Raw genomic sequence first — 23,027 nt, 5'->3', positions numbered from 1 at the left:
ATATATATATATATATATATATATATATATATATATATATATATATATATATAAAAGTATAGGTATATTTGGACGACTCTTTAATTACTTCGATCGCTTAATTATCTTTCATTATTTTTATAAAACATATATTTATCGGAGTTTATATATTTTAATATCTGAATGAAAATAGAGATATTTTAAGGAAAAAATTATTTATTATGTGTTTGACTAATTATTTTTATAATATGAACTCATTTAAATTATCTAAACTTGAAAATAACAAAATATATATAATTCAAATAACTTACCGTTATTATAATGACTTCTAAACTTTATTTTATGTGAGCACGATGTTTTGTTGCTGTTTTAGATTTTTAATTGATTTTAACGTTTTGTTTTGCTGAATATTCAGTTCCATGTAATAGACTTCATTTTAAACCAAATATTAAATTGACGGAATGGAACATAAGATCTTGCTTGGAATAATCGGATTATTTAGAAAATAATGATTAGGATGATTTTAAGAATATTATAATATATATTTTTTTAGTTAAAAAAAACTTAAAGTATTAATATATAATAATAAAATAAAAATAATAATTTAAAATAAATAATAATTTAAATAATAAATTAAATGATTTGATAAAAGTGAGTGAATTATATTATATTTTTGGATTGTGAATATTTATATATGTATATAATTTTGATTGCTCTCTTAATTTAATTATATTTATTTTATTCATTTATTAAAGTATAAGATGTAATTTTTACCTTTTTTTTTAGTTTTTATTTAAAAAATAGGTGAAAGAGGATCTGACTGAAAAAAAAAAAAAAAATCAATTTTTCTATATTTTTTATTTTTTCACATTTTTTATTTTTTCTAACTAATGATTTCATTCTCTCTCCTATCACTATTCTTCTTATATACACTATGGTCCACTATCAAAGAAATCCTAAAATAAACAACAAATAAACATGTTTTAAAGAAATAATTTTATTGAAACTAAGGGCTCGTTCTCTTTGGATTATTTAAAAAACTCAAACCAAATCATTTTTTCAATCAATCACTTCTCAACAATCACATCACTCGTTTCATTAACTAAAATACTAAAATACCCTCTAATTTAAATTATTATTTTATATTTTATTTATATATATCAATACCATTTAAGTCTTTTTACCAAAAATAATCATTACCTTCTCAAAATCATCACCCATCAATCAATTTTCCTCTCTCTTAGTTTTAAAAAAAATCCTAAACGAACAAGGCCTAAGAATAAGAATATAGCTTTTACAATAATAATAAGTAATGCTCCCTTTCCAAAAAGAATGATAAATAATGTTTCCTAAAACAGATTAGAACAGAGATCCCCTTAATTTCTGTCCCATATTTTCAAATCCATTTCTCACCGATATCAAAGGGACTACACAAAACCTAAAAAGACACTTCAGCCAAGCTGTTCTAAATATTTGGCACTGTTGACATATGTTGCGCTTTTGTCGAAACCATCCAATAGAAGGGTTCGTACTGCTCGAATTCCAGTTTCAAATGTGAAATTCAGCTGGAAATAATTGAGATCATTAGTGCAGAATTGTTGATACCCTATTGATAATGCAATTGTAACTATTTCTTTTATAAAAAAATTGTCTTTTGAAATGTTAACTCAGAAAATCTGTCACATAAGATGAATGATTTTTTCAACATTAAGGATATAATAAGAGAACCCACAAATAAGTGTATTCATTTAGTTTTGAAATTCACCCTTAAACTAAACTGGCTTTTTATACAAGCTCTTTAGCTATGAAATATGTTTTGAAATGAATTTGTCACATATGTGTTTACTTGACAACAAAATAATAATAAAAAACTTCTCAAACCAAAAATGGTCTTGTGTGGCTGCAAGGTTGAATGTGACAATTCCCCTTACAATTTGACGTTTAAAAAGGTTATTGTAGAAACAGTTTTGTAGTTGAAGAGGTTATATGTAAAAAACAATAGTTTGATCTAAGAAGTCATTAGGAGTTTCCTATGTATACTGTTTCCAACATTGTTACTTACCTCTTCTTGTTCGTGTTTGTTAAATGGGCGAAGGACAAAGTTAACAGGATCCATTTTCCCAGGCGGCCTTCCTATTCCTATGGAATTTTACAAATTGGTTATTTTGAAACATTATAGTTTCAACTCAGTGTTCAACTGGTAACAAAAACACTATTGACTGAGCAAGAAAATCAAAAGTTTGGCTAGCTTTGTTGGCACTAGACCCTTACCTATTCTGAGGCGTGGAAAATCGCGACTCCCTTTGAAGTGATCAATAATACTCCTCATGCTGCAAGAAGAACAACAACTGAAGTCAGTTTTACCCCTGATTGTTGACAGGCTCAAGATTAACTAGGTTACCCATGTCAGGTTTTATCCACTCTCAACTCAGAAATCTGTGGGACATATTATGGTTACCCAGAAATCAAACATACACTTACTCGATAAGGAAAAACAGAGGCTTTTCTTAATCTCAATCATATCTGTTTGTTTTTATTTTTCCATTCCTTTGAAAATCGATTTAATGGGCGTAAACCATGAAAGTAAAAAGCCCAGACATAACAAAAGCAAAACATCTATTGTGGAGGATCTCCAACTTCAAGTGGAATTGAGCTTGTGTGAAGTATTGAGATTCCAAGAGTAGTTTGGACAAGAGAAGTTTTACTTTTTTGAGAAATTTTTAATGTTTCATTCTCTGTCTTTCATGTGTCTCTTCTTGAATTCATGACAATTTTTGTCATGTAATGTACTGGTTTGGTTTTTTCTCCCACGAACAATGCAACCTTTGCGTCGTTTGTGGTGTAGTGAAAAGATTTTTCACCCTTTCAAAAGAAAAGGTTACTCAAGCCCCCATATAAGGATTCCTATATATATATATATAAAAGAAAGAACATCCTAAGCAGTACATTGCCATCAGGAAACACCATTTTGTTCGGATTTTGTCATATGGTTGTGGATTCGAATGAGATTCTGTTTGGTTAGGCCTTGTTAAGATCAAATTTGTTTACCAAACAGAATCTCATTCGAACTTCGGCAGTTTCTCATATCGGGATGCAAATCCATTTTGCTCCAAATCCAAATACAGAAAGCCATATCATTCAAAATAAGCTATAAGAGGTTTGATCAATGATGTCTCTGAAAATGAAAACCATCTTAAGCTAAAAGAAAGTAGCAGAAAAACTTACCCATTATGTCCACCATGTCCACCTTTAGGTAATAACCGTAATTTTGCGAAAGGTAAATCTAAGTCATCAAACACCTGTGGGTGAAAGGATCGTGAATTTTGTTACCCAAGATAAAGATGAAATCATTAGTGCAATTTCTAAAACACTTTACCACAAGAACTTGCTTCAAGGGAACCTTGTAATAGGAAACAATTGCACCAACCTTCAAATGAAAAGTATATTATTGTAAACAAGATTTGAAGCATCAAAGAAAGGGATATTAAACTAATGACAAAATCTCAATGAAAAGCTTTTTACTTACAGACTGACCACTAGCATTCATAAAAGTTTGAGGTTTCGCCAGCATTAGTGGCGCGTCTCCAATGAATCCTACAACATAGTGAACTTAGAAGAAAAATAAAGAATAGGCGTTGCAGATGTAGGCAGTAGCATAAACAATTCCCGTACTTTTTATAAAAACAAATACCACAATCAACATCATGTTCCTGTTTTGTTTTTGTATCTCTTCTTTCCTACACTATCAAACTTTGAGCTTGTTTGATGTGGGTTAATTGGAATTGTTTCTAAATAATCCAATATCCAATCAAACATCACTTCTTTAATCATATCATTCAAATCATCAATCAAAATACCATTAGTTTTTATAACATATTAAATATTAAATACTAAGGATATTATTTGATCCAAATAACTCACTCTTACATCAAACAAGTTTTTTTTTCAAATAACCCTAGATCAAACAAGGCATTTAGATCACCATATAAACACCTTTAACATTCCTACAAACTTCTCTTAGATATCTTCATATTTTATCCTTTTCCATATCACAGCTACATCTCTTTTGTCTGCTATTTCATTTTCCTTGTTAGATCAAATCTATACCAGAGCCTAACCTCATTACACAATCATTTTCTGATATGATTCATAATGTTCTTATGTTCTCATTTCCTTTTTAATTGATGCACAATCAATATGACACTCAAAATTCTCTTAACTTGTTTGTTTTCCTTGCAAATGTTTCTGTTAGAGAAATGATAACTAACTGAAATTCTTATATATATTTCACCACTAGAACCTATAGCTACAGAGATGCTACACAAATAACCAAACCTTACCCAACTCAAATAAATAAAAATTGAATACAACTTGATTAAAATTCATAATATTTCATTAACACCAATGGTAAATTCTTCAACATCTATTTAACTATAGTTGATCATTTGGATCAGAAGTTGATCTTATTTGTTCTTGTTGCGTTTTTTTCACCATTTGCTAGCGGCATTCACAAATATAGGGATTAATGAAAATGGTTTTATCCTTTCAAAAAGAAAGCAATAGCTTAATGTAAAGCTCATATATGTAATGACCATTAGAGGAAGCAGAAGCGGAAGTTAAGTGGAAGAGATTCCATACTCAATAATTATAGGCAAACCAACCTAGTAAACCAAGTCTAAAAGATAATGAAAAGAGCATGTAAGAAAACAGTGAACCCATTAACCATTAATGCCTGGAAGGATTTTTTCAGAGTGATTGAGTTTTTGGAAAAGGTAAAAATAAAGAACCTTTTCCAAACAGGGCTTTGTGTGCAATGGTGCTCATGGATATCCCCTCAGCTTCAGCTATAGCATCTATCATGGAAAAACCAACCTGAAATGAATTAATGCATCAATTAGCAGTTTGCATGCAAAACAGTAGAAAGTTGTAAAGGAGATTTATGAGAAAGGACAGATGTCAAAAAGAGAGAGAGGATACTATTAAGTATTAAGCCTTAGAAGCGAAAGTGTGCACATGGTGACAGATCACAGAATCTAGTAAGTTCAACAAGTGCCATAGAGCAGCTCACATGTGCATTCATATAGTTCTCAGATTAGATTACATTAGATAAAACTGAAAATTAAGTGTTTAATGATCAATAATGAATCTTAAGTGCCAAATGAGTTAAGTATCTGGAAAATAAATGTTGAATAAACTAAATGAATACGCCTAAATTTGAAGTACTTGGCATGTAAGTGATTCGATAAATACGAAACTAATGTCAAGTGAGTACTTATTTTACCATTATAATGACATAATTTCACTAATATTTAAGGGTCAAAACTATCTTTTGAACACTCTTACTACATTACCGATTTAAGTCATTCATAACATACCAAATTAAGTTAGTTTTCCAGCTTAATTTGATATGAATCTGAATACTAAAATCAAATTAACTTAAATAAGCACTTAATCAAAATTGTGTTCAAACTGAATATGAGATTATTTTTTGTCAAAGAATGGTGAAGACATCAACATTTTCACTGACGTATTCTAAGTTCATTAACAAGCAGTCTACTGCTACTGAAACAATCTGGGGAGTTCAATCCTTGCTCAAATTATGATCCTAATAAAGAAAATCCTATTAAACAGTCAAAAGTAAAATGGAAATGGAAAAGTTCATGTTGCTGCAATTATAGTGTTCATGGGTCTGATCAAATCTAATATGATTACAATATAATCTGCAGAAACAAAATCAATCCATAAGGTCAAGAATCTATTAACCTAATTTATAGATAAGATATCAAAGCAAAAAGAGACCATGGGTTACAACCCATTAACGAAATCTCATACTCAAAACATAAATTAATTATCTTTCATCTTTGTAGGACAACAGTGAAAGAAAAGGGATAGAGAAACGAACATTGTGGCGTGTGCTGTTGTACTTCTTCCCTGGATTACCAAGACCAACAATAAGCCAAGGCTGAGGCTTTGGCTTCTTCTCTTCAATCTTAACCAACAACTCTGAATCTGCCGTCATCGAGGAACTAGAGGCGGTGCATAGAAGACGCTGCGCATCAAAGGATGAGATAGATGATTCTACTGCCATAAGCCCTGCGTTTCTCCTCCGCCAATAATTTGAGGCTATGGTTTTGAAAGAGTATGAGTAGGAGAAACAAGAAGGGGCATAACGTGGAGGAAAAGGAACGCCGGCGGCCACGAGGCCGACGACAGAAGTTGCTGAGAAAGGAACCATACCCCGGGGCATGGTCTAGTCAAATGAAAACAAATGGAAGACCAAAAGTTTGAACTTTTAGGCTAAGCATAAATTATTATTAATTTTAAAAGAAAAAATTCTTAATATTTAATAAGAAAATATAATATATTTTAATAAACAATGAAATAAAGAATTGATAAATATTTAAAAAATTATTTATAAAAGCTAAATTGAGAAATGTAAACCTAGAAAAATTTTATACTTACCTTATTTTTTTTTATTTTTTTTAAAAATATTCATTTAAATAAAAAAATTAAAAATCAATAAAAAAGAGTTTCCTATATATTCTATATGCTCGTCCGCGTCTATCTACGCTTCACTTCTTCTTCTTGTCATTCTCTATATGCTTGGCCACGTCTATCGTACGCTTCACTTATTCTTCTTGTCATTTATTTGATCGCGATTTCTATTCCTCCGTCAACCTAAACACCTCGATTGAAACTATTATGAAGCGAAAATGATATTTTTAATTAGAGTCGTTTTAGCTTTATTTCTCATTTCAGTGTATTTTTCAAGCTTTATGTTTTTTTTTGTTTTTTTTTTCCGAAACTTTACGTTTATCTCTAATTTGATAACCATGAATCATAGAAATAAATCGTTGCGTTCTTAAGGACGAAACCATAGTTTGTTCTTAGTATTTTAGTTTGTTTCGTTCATAGTATTTAAATCATTGATTAGTTATGATGTTAATTGTGTGGGAACTAAATAAAGAAATCGATAACCTGTATGAAATCAATGCCTTATTTTTGGCATTCATGTTGTTTTTAACATTAACAGGTTTATAATGACTTTCTTTTAGATTAAATGTTGTTATAATAATTTAGAAGGTGCAAATACGACTTTTAATGTTTGAAAATTAAAATATATACAAGAAATTTCATGTAAATCGTTTGACAAGATCATGTAAAGCAATTTCCACATTAATGTAAAGCATTTCACACATTCATTTGAAATGCTTTATTCTATTGTGAATGATTTGTTTTTAGGTTAAAAGTTGTTATGATCATTAAGAATGTTTGCATATATGACTTTTAATGTTTGAAAATTTGAATTTATACAACAAATTTTCATGTAAAGCGATTCACACATTCATGTAATTTTTTAACATTTTCTTTTATTTATAGAGTTCAAGTAAAACAATAAATGAGAAGAAGTAAATTAAACAAACTATCCACATTAAGCAAGCACTCCACACTGTTTAATACTAACAACAACATCTCATGAAGAGTATGTTGCACATCCTCTTAAAAAAGATTTCTACAACAAAACTTCAATATTTAAACCATCGAAACTCCAACTCCAATATTTAAGACCCGAACCTCTTCAAATAAGCCTTCACAACATCGTTAAATAATTATCCAAAGAAGAAAAAGATGCAGTTAGGGCCATTGGATTTGGTTCCCTTATTTCATTGCGCATATCTAAATGTTAGTTCAATTTTTCCAAAGCATTGTGAGTCTCTTCAACTCCAGAAGGAGAGCCATCATCCTAAACATTGGAGAGAAAGTACACATTGAAAAAGAGGATATTCAATGTGTATTGAACATCTCGAGAGGGGAATTAGAAATTGAAGAGTCCATTGGAGTCGACTTTGACGAGCTGGAGTACAAAAACATGTTGAGGACGTGGAGAAGAATATGAGGAATGAAGGAGGACAAGGGAGGTCCTCCAACGCATTTAATGCCCAAAACAATCTAGAGAACAAAGTTGGAGACAACAAATTTTAGATAGACTTTCTTGTTTATGTTGTCTCCAATTTTTTGTGGACTTCTCAAAATCCACCGTGCATGTATATCTTAATTTCTACTTAGTTCTCCATTTTTATATGGTCTTATCATTTCCTACGTGACTAGAGAGAATCCACCAACATGCATCTCTCAACATAAAGAATCTCTAAGTGAAGTGTGAGAAATGCATAACCTCATAACTATACGCGTATATTTATATTAAAGATTTGTGTTACAGATTCAAAATCATGAAATCTCTAAAGGATGTTTCAAAAATAAAATATTTCAACTAGTGCAAGTTCACCATAAATAAACTTGTGGAGAGTTCTTTAAAGTGACATGATATGAAAATGCCATATTTCCATGGATCATTAATGTTTCTTTTGGTAAGTGATCAATTGACATCTAATTACACTATTGTAGTTTATTAGATATAATTTTCTCGATAATATATTTATATATTCAAATGAATCAGTTGTGCTACTTGGACCGAGTCATTGAGCACATGGTACATCAAAACATAACTAAGAGTTTATCAATTTTGGGATGCTAGGATGACAATAAGGTGTACGAGAGAGTTGTTTATGAGTCCAAACATGGGAGTTTGGACATGGTAGAGTCATTGCACGCATTCTAATAATTCAAGAGGATAATTAACCTTCCAATAATCTGCTTGAGAAAGACCTGTCTCAAAAAGAGCATTTTGAGACAATGATGCCTATAGAGGATTGTCATCAACTATTGTAAATACATTCAAAACTGTTAGAATGTTGAGAAGAATATTGTATTGAATGATATATCGAGTTACATAAGTTATGTCTAATATATAAACATTAATTTAGACTTATAAGAAAACTAATATAATATAATAATATAATATTGATATTATCACAATTTATCATATTGTGATAATAACTTACAGATATATTATCTTTATATTATAACATTTTTCCTCAAACCCAAGATGGAAATGACTTGAACAACTTGAGGTTGAAGACGAGATTCGAAATATTGATGATATATTCTTTAAGTTTCAGAAACTCGCGAGCTCCATCTAGTTACATGATGATAGTGTGCTGACTAATAAATCAGGGAAGAGGTAGAATCCCATGAGCAATGAATTCTAGGGTGAAATAACAATCAAATGAACTCCAAAGTTATTCGTGAGTCTCGAGATCCATCCAACGACTAGATGACAACGTGTTGCTTAAAAAAACAGCGAAGAAGGTATGATTCCATGGGCATAGAATGTTGGATGAAACAACACATGAAAAGAAACTCATCCTAACGAAAGGATGATAGTGTGTTGACTAAATAACCAGTAAAGAAACACATATGATTGTATTAAAACTAATAAAAATATAGACATTGACTACTAGGATAAAACAACAACTGAAAACAAAATTCAAATAATATGATTGCCAAAAATATAAGAATTATTTGAAAGAAAAAAAATATAATAATAATTAATAGAGCTTTATTTGAGTCCTCCATCAATGGCTAAGGTAATCATTGATGGAGGCAGCGGAAGACTATATTTGTAGCTCAAAACAAAACTTTAACTCTAATATCATGTTAGAATATTGAGAAAAATATTGTATTTGATTATATATCGAGTTACATAAGTTATGTTTAATATATAGACATTAGATTAGACTTATAAAGAAACTAGTATAATATTAATATTATCACAATTTATCACATTGTGATAATATCTTATAGATATCTTATCTTTATATTATAACAACAAATTCAGAGACTACACAACTATTAACTGAAGGTGCACAAAAACTAGAAGACGTATTTCAGGGTCTCAACATCAATGCACTTCATATTTTTGAAGTCGGTATTCTCACTCTTATGAAGATCATAAAACATAATGCATTCATTAGAAGTGTCTTCCTAAATAGATTTGAGAAGACAAAATTTACCGAGGAGTTGAAGACCCTAACGACATCAACATTTCTCCTCACCAAGACATACACATTAAAACGAATGAAGGAACATTCACACAATGCCTCTATATTATACTAGTGGAAGTTCATCCTTCACCAATTCAAGTCTTGAGAACGTCAAAATAAGCAATAGCTCTGCCACCTTCTGAAGCAGTTCCTAATACACCCTCTAAATCAATGGTTCCTCCACCCTCATACTAAAAAAAGGGTGATAAAATTTCCTATGGTATTAAAATCCCCCTACTTCTCCAAGATTTTTAAGGATGGAGATAGATTGATTCTGAAGTAGAATCTTATTTAGGGTTAATCTTTCTAAAAGGATAGAACCTAAGGTAATGTTTTTTTGTTAGCACTTCTTTATAAAAAATGAAAATTTTACCAATATATTATTGTGTTTTGTAGAGAAAAGTTATTTGCGACTGTATTCATGAACTTGACGAGCGAGAACTTCCTCAACCTGGAGAATGATAAATGGTTATACAGTGGTATCATTGATGCTTGGGCGCATTTGTTGACCCTGAATGGTAAACAACAGACAAGACCCCCAAATCATATGATTTACTTCACCACTTTGTCTTCTATAAGCTCTACTAACACAATATTATTTATACATTTTGTATTAGTGTGTAATACGCTTTCTACTGTAAACATATAGACATTAATTGACACTTCAAGTGAATTCGATTCAACGCTCATTGAAGAAATGAAATAGTTCGAACTTTCCAAACATAACATCGACACTACTGACCTTGTAAGTAAATATCTCATTAAAATTGAGCATTGTGTGACAAATAATCATGTAAATCGTTTGACAAAGCCATGTAATTCATCTCACACATTCATGTAAAGCGATTCACAACAACATGTAATTACATGTAAAGTGCTCTTCACTGTTACATGTAAAGAGATTGACATGTATTTTTGTTTTTTTTTTGCATATTTTCTTACTTGTATATTGCAGAAATCATTACTACATATATGCTACAACATGAACGAAGAGGCAATACAAATAATTGACAACAAAACACTGGAAGTACCATTTGAGAACAAATATACGTTGGTACTAGAAATGGTACGTAATACTCTAATATTCTCTAGTATCATTAGGATATGGAACACGTACTTGACATCATTTCTTTTTTTTATCATTGTAAACAGAAGGACAATTTTCTCACATTCTTGATGCGCATAGACTTCTCGGTAGTTGATAGGATCTCAAAGTTCAAAATAAAGGTTATGACAATGTCATGACAAGATAACACAAACGTTAATGGTTGTGGAGTGTACTGTATGATTAATATGGAGACATGTATATGATACAATAAAAAATGGAGCTCTAACATCACACTTAAAAATTCCAAGAAAAAATTGAAGGCGCTCAGAATTAAATACCTTGTGTCTATCCGACTCAAACATAAACAAGTTGAAGAAAAAGATGCAAGAGATTTATATGAAAATTGGTTGTATAAATTCTAATTTTCAGACATTAAAAGTCGTATAAGCAAACATTCTAAATTATTATAACAACTTTACATGGCCTTGTCAATTGCTTTACATGAAAATTTGTTGGATATAATACTCATTTCTTAAAATGTATTATACAAATGCAATTTAAAAAAGTTATTTAATATCACTTCTCAAAATGTATTATAAAAATGTGATATTACAAAAGTCAATTACTATTACAGTGTTTATACAATGGAGTGCCAATCAAGTACTTGAGAAAGTTGAGAAGATAAAAGTGATGTAAATGAATTGTCTAACTCACTTAAACTATCATTCCAATTATGTGTAATTGAAATTATATCAACATTACTAGTAATTGTTTGTGAAGATTTTGTAGCCTAAAACAATAAAACTGATGTAAATCGATTAGTATTAAATTGTTGGGATGAAGAGAAAAATAAGGAACGAAGGTTACAAAAGGAAATGAAAATATTCTTATTTTGTTGTGTTTTTGAATCATCCCATTACAAGGTAAATATATAATAAAAATAAAAATCTTTTCGATATCTTAGAATTTAATATTGTAACTTATAACCTCCCAATATTATCCTAATCAATACCATAATTAATTAAAAATATTTATTTTAATTAAAAACATTAATTTCAACACTCCCCCTTAATGTTTTTGTTGGTCATGCCTAACAAATCTCGTAAGTAGACGAATTTGTTTAAAGGAAGTGCTTTAGTGAAGATATCTGCAAGTTGATCTCCAGTCTTTACGTGCTTGATCATTACTTCTTCATCATCCACTGCTTCACGAATGTAGTGATGTTTAAGGTTGATGTGTTTTGTTCGACTATGAAATACCGCATTTTTCGACATAGCAATTGCCGATTTGCTATCGCAAAAGAGAACTGTAGCCATATCTTGTTTCTCCCCCATGTCTTCTAAAATCTTCCTTAGCCAAACCACTTGTTTGGTTGCTTCGTTTGCCGATACGTATTCGGCTTCGGCGGAGGAATGTGCAACTCTCTCTTGCTTTTTCGAGGCCCATGAAAAAATACCTGAACCTAGTGAATAACAATACCCGGATGTACTCTTCATGTCATCCATGCTTCCAGCCCAATCGCTATCACAGAACCCAAACAACTCAATATCTTCACTATCATTTTTTTCAAACATGAGACCATACTCCATAGTCCCTTTAATGTATCGCAACACTCTCTTTGCAACTCCAAGATGAATTTTGCTTGGTCGGTGCATAAACCGAGATAATAAACCCGTAGCATACATGATATCGGGTCTTGTAATCGTAAGGTACAACAAACTCCCAACCAGACTTCTATATTGTACCGCATCAGCATCACCACTACCATCATCTTTCACCAACTTCTCATTTACTACCAATGGAGTCATCACGGGATTACAATTCTCCATTTTAAATTTTGAATGAATGCTTTGGGCATACTTATTTTGACAAATAAATACACCTCCATCATTTTGATCAATCTCAATACCCAAGAAATAATGTAACAAACCTAAATCATTCATCTCATATTTCTTCATCATATCAGTTTTGAACTCATTAATCATGTTTTCATCATTTCCAGTAAAAATCAAGTCATCAACATAAAGAGAGACTATGAGCATACCGGATTCACCATGCTTGATGTAGAGTGTCGGCTCGCTAGGACTCCTAAAAAATCCTCCTTTAGAGAAATACTCATCGATATTTCCATACCAAGCACGAGGTGCTTGCTTCAATCCGTACAACGCTTTCTTCAACTTGTATACTTTTTCTTCTTCTCCTTCAACATTGAAGCCTTGTGGTTGTACCACATACACCTCTTCTTTCAATACTCCATTCAAGAATGCAGATTTCACATCAAGTTGGTAAAGCTTCCATCCTTTGTGAGCGGCTAATGCAATCAACATCCTTATCGTTTCGTGTCTCGCAACCGGTGCAAATGTCTCATGATAGTCGACTCCAGGTTGTTGAGAATACCCTTTTGCCACCAATCTTGCCTTGCATTTTTTAACCGAACCATCAGGACTCATTTTCGTCTTGTAAATCCACTTCAACCCAATCACATCTTTTTCTTTCGGCTTCTCTACTAACTCCCAAGTTTCATTTTTTTCGATCATGTTGATTTCTTCTTCCATTGCTTTCACCCAAATCTCCTCTTGAATAGCTTGTTCAAAACTTTCAGGTTCTACAACACAGAAATTACATCGAGCATATATGTCGTTCAAATTTCTCATTTTTACCGGAGTAAGGATCGGAATGGATGAACTCGCCCCAGGTTGTGTTGTCGGAGATTGTTGATGCTCACTTTCTTCATAACCACTTTCATTGACTTGTCTAGATGACTCCCTCCGATCTTCTTCAAAAACCGGCATCTGTACATCCTCAACACCTTTCTCTTTCCAATCCCATTGTTCTTTTTCATTAAAGATCACATCCCGACTTTCAATCACCTTATTTTTCTTCAAGCTAAAAAGTCGATATCCCTTCGACTTGGTACTATAGCCAACGAATATACATTTTTCACCTTTATCTTTAAGTTTATTTCTCATTTGCATCGGGATATGAGCATAGCAAATGGATCCGAACACTTTCAAGTGATTGACTGACGGCTTTCTACCCCCGGACCATGCCTCGAATGGTGTCTTGTTTTCAACCGCCTTTGTCGGACAACGATTCAACAAATAAACTGTTGTATAGGTTGCTTCGGCCCAAAAAGTCAATGGTAACCCCTTTGCATTCATCATGGTTCTCGCCATCTCGACAATTGTTCGATTCTTCCTCTCAGCAATGCCATTTTGTTCTGGCGTATAACTCGTCGTCAATTGTCTTTCAAGACCAATATCTTCACAATATTTCTTGAACTCCTTCGAGTTGTATTCTCCTCCTCTATCACTTCTTAATCTTTTAATCACCTTACCACTTTGTCTCTCAGCCATTCTTTGAAACTTCTTGAAAACAGAAAGTGCTTCTGATTTTTGCCTCAAAAAATAGACCCAACACATTCTTGTAAAATCGTCGATAAAAGTGATAAAATATTTGTTACCTCCGTGAGAGTTTTTGGACATCGGACCACAGATATCAGTGTGAACGAGCTCCAACAATGATTTTGCTCTCCAGGCTTTCTCTTTCGGAAACGTCTCTCGATGGATTTTACCAAGAGCACATGCCTCGCAAACATCATGCTTGTCATCAATATTTGGCAACCCATACACCATAGTTTTTCTGCTTAGCAATTTCAAGCTCTCAAAGTTCACATGCCCAAGCCGTTTATGCCACAACCATGACATATCTTCAACATCGGTCTTCATCGATGCACAACTTGCAGGTTTAAGATTAAGAGGAAAATTTCGATTCCTCTCCATCTTAACAACCGCAATCAACTCTCTATTATTTTTTTTGTCAAAAATTTTACAATAATCATCATCGAAGTACAATGCATGATTATTTTGCATAAGCTGCCCAACACTCAGCAAATTTTGAGCTAAATCCGGAACAAACAACACATCATGGATTAGCAATTTACCTTTCTTTGAATCTACTGCGATCGTACCTCTTCCATTTGATTTCACCACAACACCATTACCCATTGTGATCCGAGTTGTGTCACTCTTGTCAATTTTGCAAAAAATTGACTCATCTCCGGTCATGTGATTGCTGCACCCACTATCAACATACCACTCGTTATCATTTTTTCCAATAGCCGCTTGACATGCAAAAAATGTGCTTCCATCACTTTCACAATTCCTTTTCTCCTCGGTATAATTGGCCTGCTCTCTTCTTTGATCTCGACAATCCTTTTGCATATGACCAAACCTCTTGCAATTAAAACATTGAGGTTTACCTTTATGATAATAGTCTTCTTCAACGTGACCCGATCTTTTACAATGATGACAAAATTTGTTATCATGGAAGTTTCTACCTCCCCCTCGGCCACGCCCTCGACCTCTTCCATAACTTCCACCGCCACGAGAATATTGACGTTTACTCGAGCTTTCAGTAGAATCTTCTTTTACACTCACTTTTGATTGAAAGGCACTTTCGATGGAAGCTTCGGTATGTCGCTTCATCCGTTGTTCATGCATCTCAAGAGAACCCATCAATTCGTGAATACTGAGTGACGAGAGGTCTTTCATTTCTTCAATAATGGCCACCATATTGTCATACTTTGGAGAAAGACTTATCAAGATCTTCTCACAAACCGTTTTGTCGGTCAAGTCATCGCCAAGACACTTGATTTGATTTACAACTTCGATCACCCTTGAGAAGTACTCTTGTAGAGTTTCTTTCTCCTTCATCCTTAAATTTTGAAACTCTCGTTTGAGAGTCAGGAGCTTCACTGTCTTCATTTTATCGCTCCCTTCAAATTCCTTTTGCAATATATCCCACGCTTCCTTTGATGTATTAACCCCTATTATTCTCGGAAAAAGCTTACGAGAAATACTTTGTTGAATAATAAATAAGGCCTTCGCATCTTTCTTTTTGTTCTCCTTCAACTTTTTATCGGATGAACGATCTGATGATCCTGCGGCATCTTGATCTTCAATGTGTCCGTTCTCCACCAAATCCCACAGATCTTGTGAGACTAGGAGTGTCTTCATCATAACACTCCAATAGTCATAATCTTCTCCGTCGAAAATGAGTTGCGCTCCTCGTATCGGCCAAGAATCTCCTAGCATCGCCATGGATCGATCTTGAAGCTCTGATACCACTTTGTTGGGATGAAGAGAAAAATAAGGAACGAAGGTTACAAAAGGAAATGAAAATATTCTTATTTTGTTGTGTTTTTGAATCATCCCATTACAAGGTAAATATATAATAAAAATAAAAATCTTTTCGATATATTAGAATTTAATATTGTAACTTATAACCTCCCAATATTATCCTAATCAATACCATAATTAATTAAAAATATTTATTTTAATTAAAAACATTAATTTCAACATAAATAACAGCTTCAAATGAAGGTGTCAATCGCTTTACATGAAGGTGTCAAACCCTTTATAGGAATGTGTCAACGTTTTACATGATAGTGTACAATGGGTAAATAGTTATAAACATAAGAAACATAACCTTCCAGGTTCTTGAAATCGATTTGTTCACAATTTTTTCCAAGGTTGATTGTTTTCGTTTTATTGGTGGTCGATCTCGAGCTCTTACTTTTAAAGGAGACTATATCAATTTCTTAGTTGATATAGAAGCTTCTTGGATTTCTCATAATTATCAGTTCTTACAATAAATTTATCCTTCATGTGTTTTAGGACTTCAATAAAAAATAATTGTCTTCAGATTTTGCAGCTAGGTATTGAACCTCTTGCACCAATAGAGTGAGGATATTATACCTATTTTTTTTACTATCACACATCTGAATCGTAAATGTTCAAAAAGACACGAGTTATCACAAATTCACCTTCATTCCGAAGAACAACATAAATTTTGGCCTTACATTTTGTCTTAGTGGAAGGCCGAGGTTGTAAAATATTTTTGGCTCTCGATATTCTAAACCCACTTTTAGCACATGCAATGGTGAAGTATTTTTGCTGCCCATCTTCATTTTTGGCTCATAGTTTATAAATGTCAAAACCACTAATTTGGGTATATACATTATAATATGCACGCAGTTCAGTTTCAGATGAAAATGTAATTTCAACTGTCAGAATTTTGACATCAACAACATTTGGTAGTTGGACATCACACAACATTGAGAATTAGGAGTAGGGATGTGGATGATTGATCCATGAAACTTAATAAATCGAGAGAACTAAGAAATAAGAGAAAATAATTACTCATCAGTTGTCCATTCTCAATAGAGTGATTCGTTATACATGAATGTGTGAATCGTTTTAAATGAAGCATTGATTCGCTTTATATGGTCCTATCAAGCGATTCACATGAAAATTTCATGTATATTTCATTTGTATAAGTAGTTCAATTTTAGTTCAATTTTTTTATATATATTATAATTTTCAAACATTAAAAGTCATATAAATAAGCATTCTAAACGATTATAACAACTTTTGACTAAAAAGTAAATCATTCATAATAGAGTGAAGCGTTTCAAATGAAAGTGTGAAACGTTTTACATGAAGGTGACAATCACTTTACATGAAATAATGAATCGTTTTACATGACACTATCAATCGATTTATATGAAAATGTGTTGTATAAATTCCAATTTTCAAACATTAAAAGTCGTATAGGCAAGCATTCTAAATGATTATAACAACTAAAAGTAATCATTCACAATAGAGTGAAACACTTCAAATGAAATGAAAGTGTGAAACGCATTATATGAAAGTGGAAATTTATTTACATGAAGCAGTGATTTCGCTTTATAGGCCCTGTGAAATGATTTACATGAAATTTGTTATGTATATTTTAATTATGAAATATTTAAAGTCATATTTTCACATTCTAAATTATTTAAAAACTTTTAACCTAAAAGTAAATTATTATAAACCTGTTCATATTTAAAACAACTTGAATGTCAAAAACAAAGCATTGATTTAAATGTTATCAATTTCCTTATTTAGTTCCTACAAAATCAATAGCATAACTAATCAATGATTTAAATACTATGAAAAAATAAACTATAATACTAAGAACAAAATAGAATTTCGTCTTTAGAACATACCATTTTCCGACAATGAGAGCTTTGTTTAACTTCACGAAGGTTGGATCAGCAACTTGAAAATACAAATAGAGAATTAATTTCATAGCATTTTGGTTCGAAAGAGGTCCTTTCGCGTTAAGAGAGAAAAAATATGGGGACAAGGATGATTTTCTGAAAATGTTACCAGAAATTACAGCGAACGGGAAACCCTTTTTTAGCAAATTTTTATTTTATATCACATCTAACGTGACATTGGATTCGTTTCCTCAATTATTTTCTTATTTTAATTTAGTTTTATTTTTAATGAAAAGTTCAGTGTGAAATGAAATATTTGATTATAAAAATAATATATATTTTTTATTTGTATATAAGTTGAAAAATTCTATCTATGGAGGGGTGTTCAATATTTGGTTAAAATCGAATATCCGAACGAATTTAAATTTTCCGAATTCGAATAAATTGAATTCAAATTATATTTTCGGTTTTCGAATCGAATTCTAAATCAATTTGAATTTAAATACGGTTTTCAGTTTGGTTTTTAAGTTTAGGTTTTAACTCGAAAATCAAATCGAAAATCGAATTCATTTTTTATTAGCTATGATTATAAAAGGTTTAGTTTTTATTAATAAGATATCTTAGGGTCAGTTAATTGTCATATTTTAATTATAACTAGGGTCTGTCTAGCTATAATTCTTTACTCTTCCATTTTTAAAATTTTGAATGAAATGGTATTAACCGTAATAAAAAAATGTGTGTTTTACTTTGATTAATAATACAAATGAATAAAATGGTTATTTAATACTTGAATTTAATTATTTATACGATTTTGGATATGTAATTTTTAGAAAGAGATGAAAATAAATTAGTGTGTACATGTAATTAATGATGTCAATCATATTTCTATTTAAATGGTCTTAATTGAAGTGGTTTTTTTCAGTTCGAAAGGTAGTTGCATGGAAATGATATGCGTGTCTTTCGTTCCGATTATACACCGAACAATAATAAACATATTTAAATATATAACAACGTTAATTTATTTATTATTATTTGTATTTTATAAGAGTTTTAAATTTATTTGTTTATATTAATATGAAATTTTAATATATTATATGAAAATATTATTTTATATAATTTTATGATTGAATTTTTATTTTAGAATATGGTATAAATAGTGTCCCGCGACAATTTTTTAAATCAAACAAGACATAGTAGTACAAAAATGATCGAGAATAATATTCTTCGCCCATTGTCATATGTACCTAAATATATATAGACTCTTTCAACTGCCTCGATCCTCCATGGTGCTTTGTACCGGTTGTCACAAGCTCCATATTAATCCCGTTTTAAATAGATAGGCAAAGTAGCCAATATAGTATGTTCTCCTCTATTAATCGATAGAATAATGCTTGCATAAACTCTTTTCAAGCTAACTGCGTTATCGATGGAATGCACCAATATTTTTGATCGATCATTCTTGTAAAAGGGGTCATGATATTTTGTTTTACAACCTTGTACCATTTCTTGTACCGCATTTCAACTCTTCAAAACAATATTTAATCTCAACTCCTCGCCTTTTAATATTTCAAATTTGTTAATAATTTTAAAGATATTCATTTTGTTCCTACGTTTGTTGTCGTTGTTGTTCATCAATAGTGAGTATCTTTTCAAACCAAACGAAATTGTGGACAGATGAAATCCTTTCATCAGTTTTTCTTAGTAGAGATTGTTTGACACATTTTTGTTGGGACCGGATCTGCTATCCCACGGCATGTCCCGATACATGTTTCATTCTTAAAAACACTTTAAAATCATATATGGAGAGAAAAACTTTTCATCAATAAAGATAGAAAATCCGGACATTTTTTTTTTGTCTTATATCATAGTTAAGGACGTTAAAATTAATAAAGATTAAAATGGGGAAGAAAATTGAGATTAAAGATTTTGAAATAGGTACAGGAAATGGTAGGGTTGTGGAACATCATAATTGGACTCTTTTATTAGGGCTTTGGATCTGCTGTTTCACAGCTTTTATCATTGTTTGTACACCATCAATATTCTTCCCAATAATATTTTTGAATTTTTTTCAAGGGGGGAGAGACATGGAGTGAATTAAGAAAGAGAGACAGTGATACAGCCAATGATACAAGCTGTGAAACAACCGATCCAGACCCCTTTATTAGGGATTCAATATGTTTAAGACTTTGTTACAATTGTTGTTAGTTTGCCACAAAAACTATTAATGAGAAAAAGACATTCAAATATTGTCCTCCACTTATAAATCACATATTGTTTCTTTTGTCAATTTGTGTTTACCTTGTCTTTGGAACTATAAAAAAAAATTACTCACATCAAATATGATGGTAAACAAAATATACATTGTTCTGGTTGGAAGTATTTACATGACTTTATTTTCAGTTTTTAATTTAAAATAAAATAAAGGAATAAAAAATATTTTAAGGGCCATATAAAACTGAAGATGTTCTTTTTCATTGATTTCATTATAAGGAACAAACCATAACATTTGATTTGTCTAATGAGTTTCTCTTCTTCACTTATTTCATTATAACAAACGTGTTAGGATAGAATTTAAAATATTACAAATATGTTATATTCATGGTACACAATTTTAATACAATAAAAAGTATATTCAACAAAATGAAACTATATCTTATGGTGTATAATTTTGATATTAGGAAATAAGATTATCACAATAGAAAATTAAATATTTTGTTATGGAAATACAATTAGGAAATATGGTAATAATAATTTGGAAAGTCTTTTTGAGAGTTTTGGACAAAATATTGATATTTACCTAATTGAAGCTTATTTTAAGGTGCATGACACTTAAAAAAATCAAGTATTTGCCTTGAGAGCATCGCTCCTTGTGAGTTGTGTGTGAGATTTCATTATGAGAGAATAATTGTAATATTCCTATAACAATTTTTTGATAATAAAGTTGAGAGCATCTTGTGCTTCGAAAGTGGATGTAGGCCTGTTTTGGCTGAACCACTATAAATCTTGTGTTTGCGTTCTTTAGTTGTTTTCTTTCGTTTCGGCAATTGTACAGTGTTGTTATTATTCTTGCATTAAAAGATACTTTATTTCCTGGTATCTTAACGGAACGAACCATACTATTTGATTTGTCACCTAAGTTTCTGAAGTTAAATTATAATAATAATAATAATAATAATGTAACAAAATAATGCATCTCTTTATCACGGTCATCGTTAGGATGGCAACGAGTACCTTACCCGTCGGTTAGTGAAGTATTCATCCTCAAACCCAATTTTTATTTTACTATTCGACCTTGAACTCGACGGGTATCTCTATTTGTATCACATTCCTGATTCGTCGGGTACCCATTACCCGATTAAAATATGAATTTATTATTTTTTAAATATACTAAATATTAGAATATAAATAAAAATATTACTTATTTGTATTGTGTAGTTATGTTGTAGAATTGAAAATATAATAATTTGTTTTTATTACATATTGGAGTGCAATAAAAACTAGAGAAAATTAAAAAAATATATATATGAGAGAATGTGAAAAAGGTTAAAAGATTGTTGAAGTTGAAAATAAAAAGTGAAGTGTGAGTAGAGAGTAGAGTCTAGAGTGTGATAAAATATTTTGTTTAAAAAAATGAAGATTAAGAATTATGGGGACGATGATTTAAAATGATGTTGAAGTAATTAATAATGAGTATAGTTTAACATAAATAATAATATTTAATGTAACTTTGTAATGATGTAGAATTTGAAAAGTTATTTTAAACTTTAATATTAATATATATATATATATATATATATATATATATATATTAATATATTAATATTTTGGGTATGATGTTTGGGTTTGGGTTTTGCACTCACTATTCCCGACCCCAATTTAAAATACACGTCATCGTATATCCATAAGTATTGGGTATGCGGGTACCCATTGTCATCCCTAATTATTGTTATTATTATTTTTTTTATGTAGGAAACAAAATAATCTTGTATAATCGTGACTTTTATTTTCATTTAAAATATTTTAAGTGAGAGTGTGATCTTTTAAGAATCGATCTTATTATATTTAATTAAATGTAACAAATATAAACACACTCCTTTTGTCACGTTACCGGTCCAACTTGTATGCAATTCAGACTATATTTTGAGACAAACAATATGTTTGGTAATGTAAAATGATAATACGTTAAAAGTTATGAAACTCACCTATTGAAACTTTATTATTTTAAAGGATTACGATATTATCCTTGGATATTTTTTTGGTACAATATTTAATTTTACTTATTTTTATTTTTGGTTGGAACAAATACAACTAATAAAAATAAATACTAAAACCAACTTAAGTGGGCTTTCAAACAAAAAATCAATAGTATAATAGATATTGAAAATGTAAAAGTTTATGACAGAAACGGAGAAAGAATATTATATTTTAATAATTTCATAGTATAAGAATAATAAAGTAATGAGTAGAAATATTTCATCTTATTCTAATTATATATATATATATATATATATATATATATATTCTTTATTTCAGGATAACTCTAATTGTTTGGTTACCTTTTAAAGTTGTCAAAATAAAATTATATCAAATTTGCTTCAGAAGTCAACTAGGTTGATTATGACATTGTATTAAGTTTTGTCTAATTTATTTTTTCTTGATCTTTAACAATGGAATGCAACAAACAGTAAGCTTGCCAAATTTATGGGAGGATAAACCTCTTTATTAAATATATCAACAATTTGATATTGTATAAGAGTAATTTAAAAGACAAATGAAAATCAAATTGTAGGGTATGAAAATCATTATTAGTAATTAGAAGGTTAACTCATTCCAGTAATTCTGAAAAGATTTACATAAAAAAAAATTAAATATATAATGCTCAATTCTTACTAAGAACCCTTTTATTTAAAGGGGTCATGATAAACATTCCAAAAATAAACCCAGAGTAAAAAAAGGTGTATACCAATAATATTGATCCATAAAACTAGTGGTGTCGATAAGATAAGATAAA

At 30.7% G+C, this 23,027-nt stretch overlaps 1 protein-coding gene across 1 annotated transcript; it reads right to left on the bottom strand.

The window, feature by feature from the left end:
* Window positions 1-1,274: 1,274 nt before the first annotated feature.
* Window positions 1,275-6,248, bottom strand: LOC124936034 (peptidyl-tRNA hydrolase, mitochondrial-like). The gene is made up of 8 exons (XM_047476484.1): window positions 5,882-6,248; window positions 4,767-4,851; window positions 3,506-3,573; window positions 3,356-3,406; window positions 3,205-3,278; window positions 2,251-2,309; window positions 2,042-2,118; window positions 1,275-1,544 (listed from the first exon to the last, which is right to left on the bottom strand). The coding sequence occupies exons 1-8, from the start codon at window positions 6,224-6,226 to the stop codon at window positions 1,431-1,433; spliced, it is 873 nt and encodes a 290-aa protein (XP_047332440.1). The 5' UTR covers window positions 6,227-6,248; the 3' UTR covers window positions 1,275-1,430.
* Window positions 6,249-23,027: the final 16,779 nt, after the last annotated feature.

This window comes from Impatiens glandulifera, chromosome 4 (genome assembly GCF_907164915.1).
Source record: "Impatiens glandulifera chromosome 4, dImpGla2.1, whole genome shotgun sequence".
Lineage (NCBI taxonomy): Eukaryota > Viridiplantae > Streptophyta > Magnoliopsida > Ericales > Balsaminaceae > Impatiens > Impatiens glandulifera.
The sequence above is the reverse complement of the archived record's forward strand: the minus strand, read 5'-3'. Positions and strand labels throughout refer to the sequence as shown.

Coding starts and splice junctions, on each gene's coding strand:
- LOC124936034 (XM_047476484.1), bottom strand. CDS start 6,226: ATGCCCCGGGGTATGGTTCCTTTCTCAGCAACTTCTGTCGTCGGCCTC. Junction 3,574..4,766: donor CAAAGCCCTGTTTGGAAAAG/GTTCTTTATTTT, acceptor ACTATGTTGTAG/GATTCATTGGAGACGCGCCA. Junction 2,119..2,250: donor TTTTCCACGCCTCAGAATAG/GTAAGGGTCTAG, acceptor AAAATTCCATAG/GAATAGGAAGGCCGCCTGGG.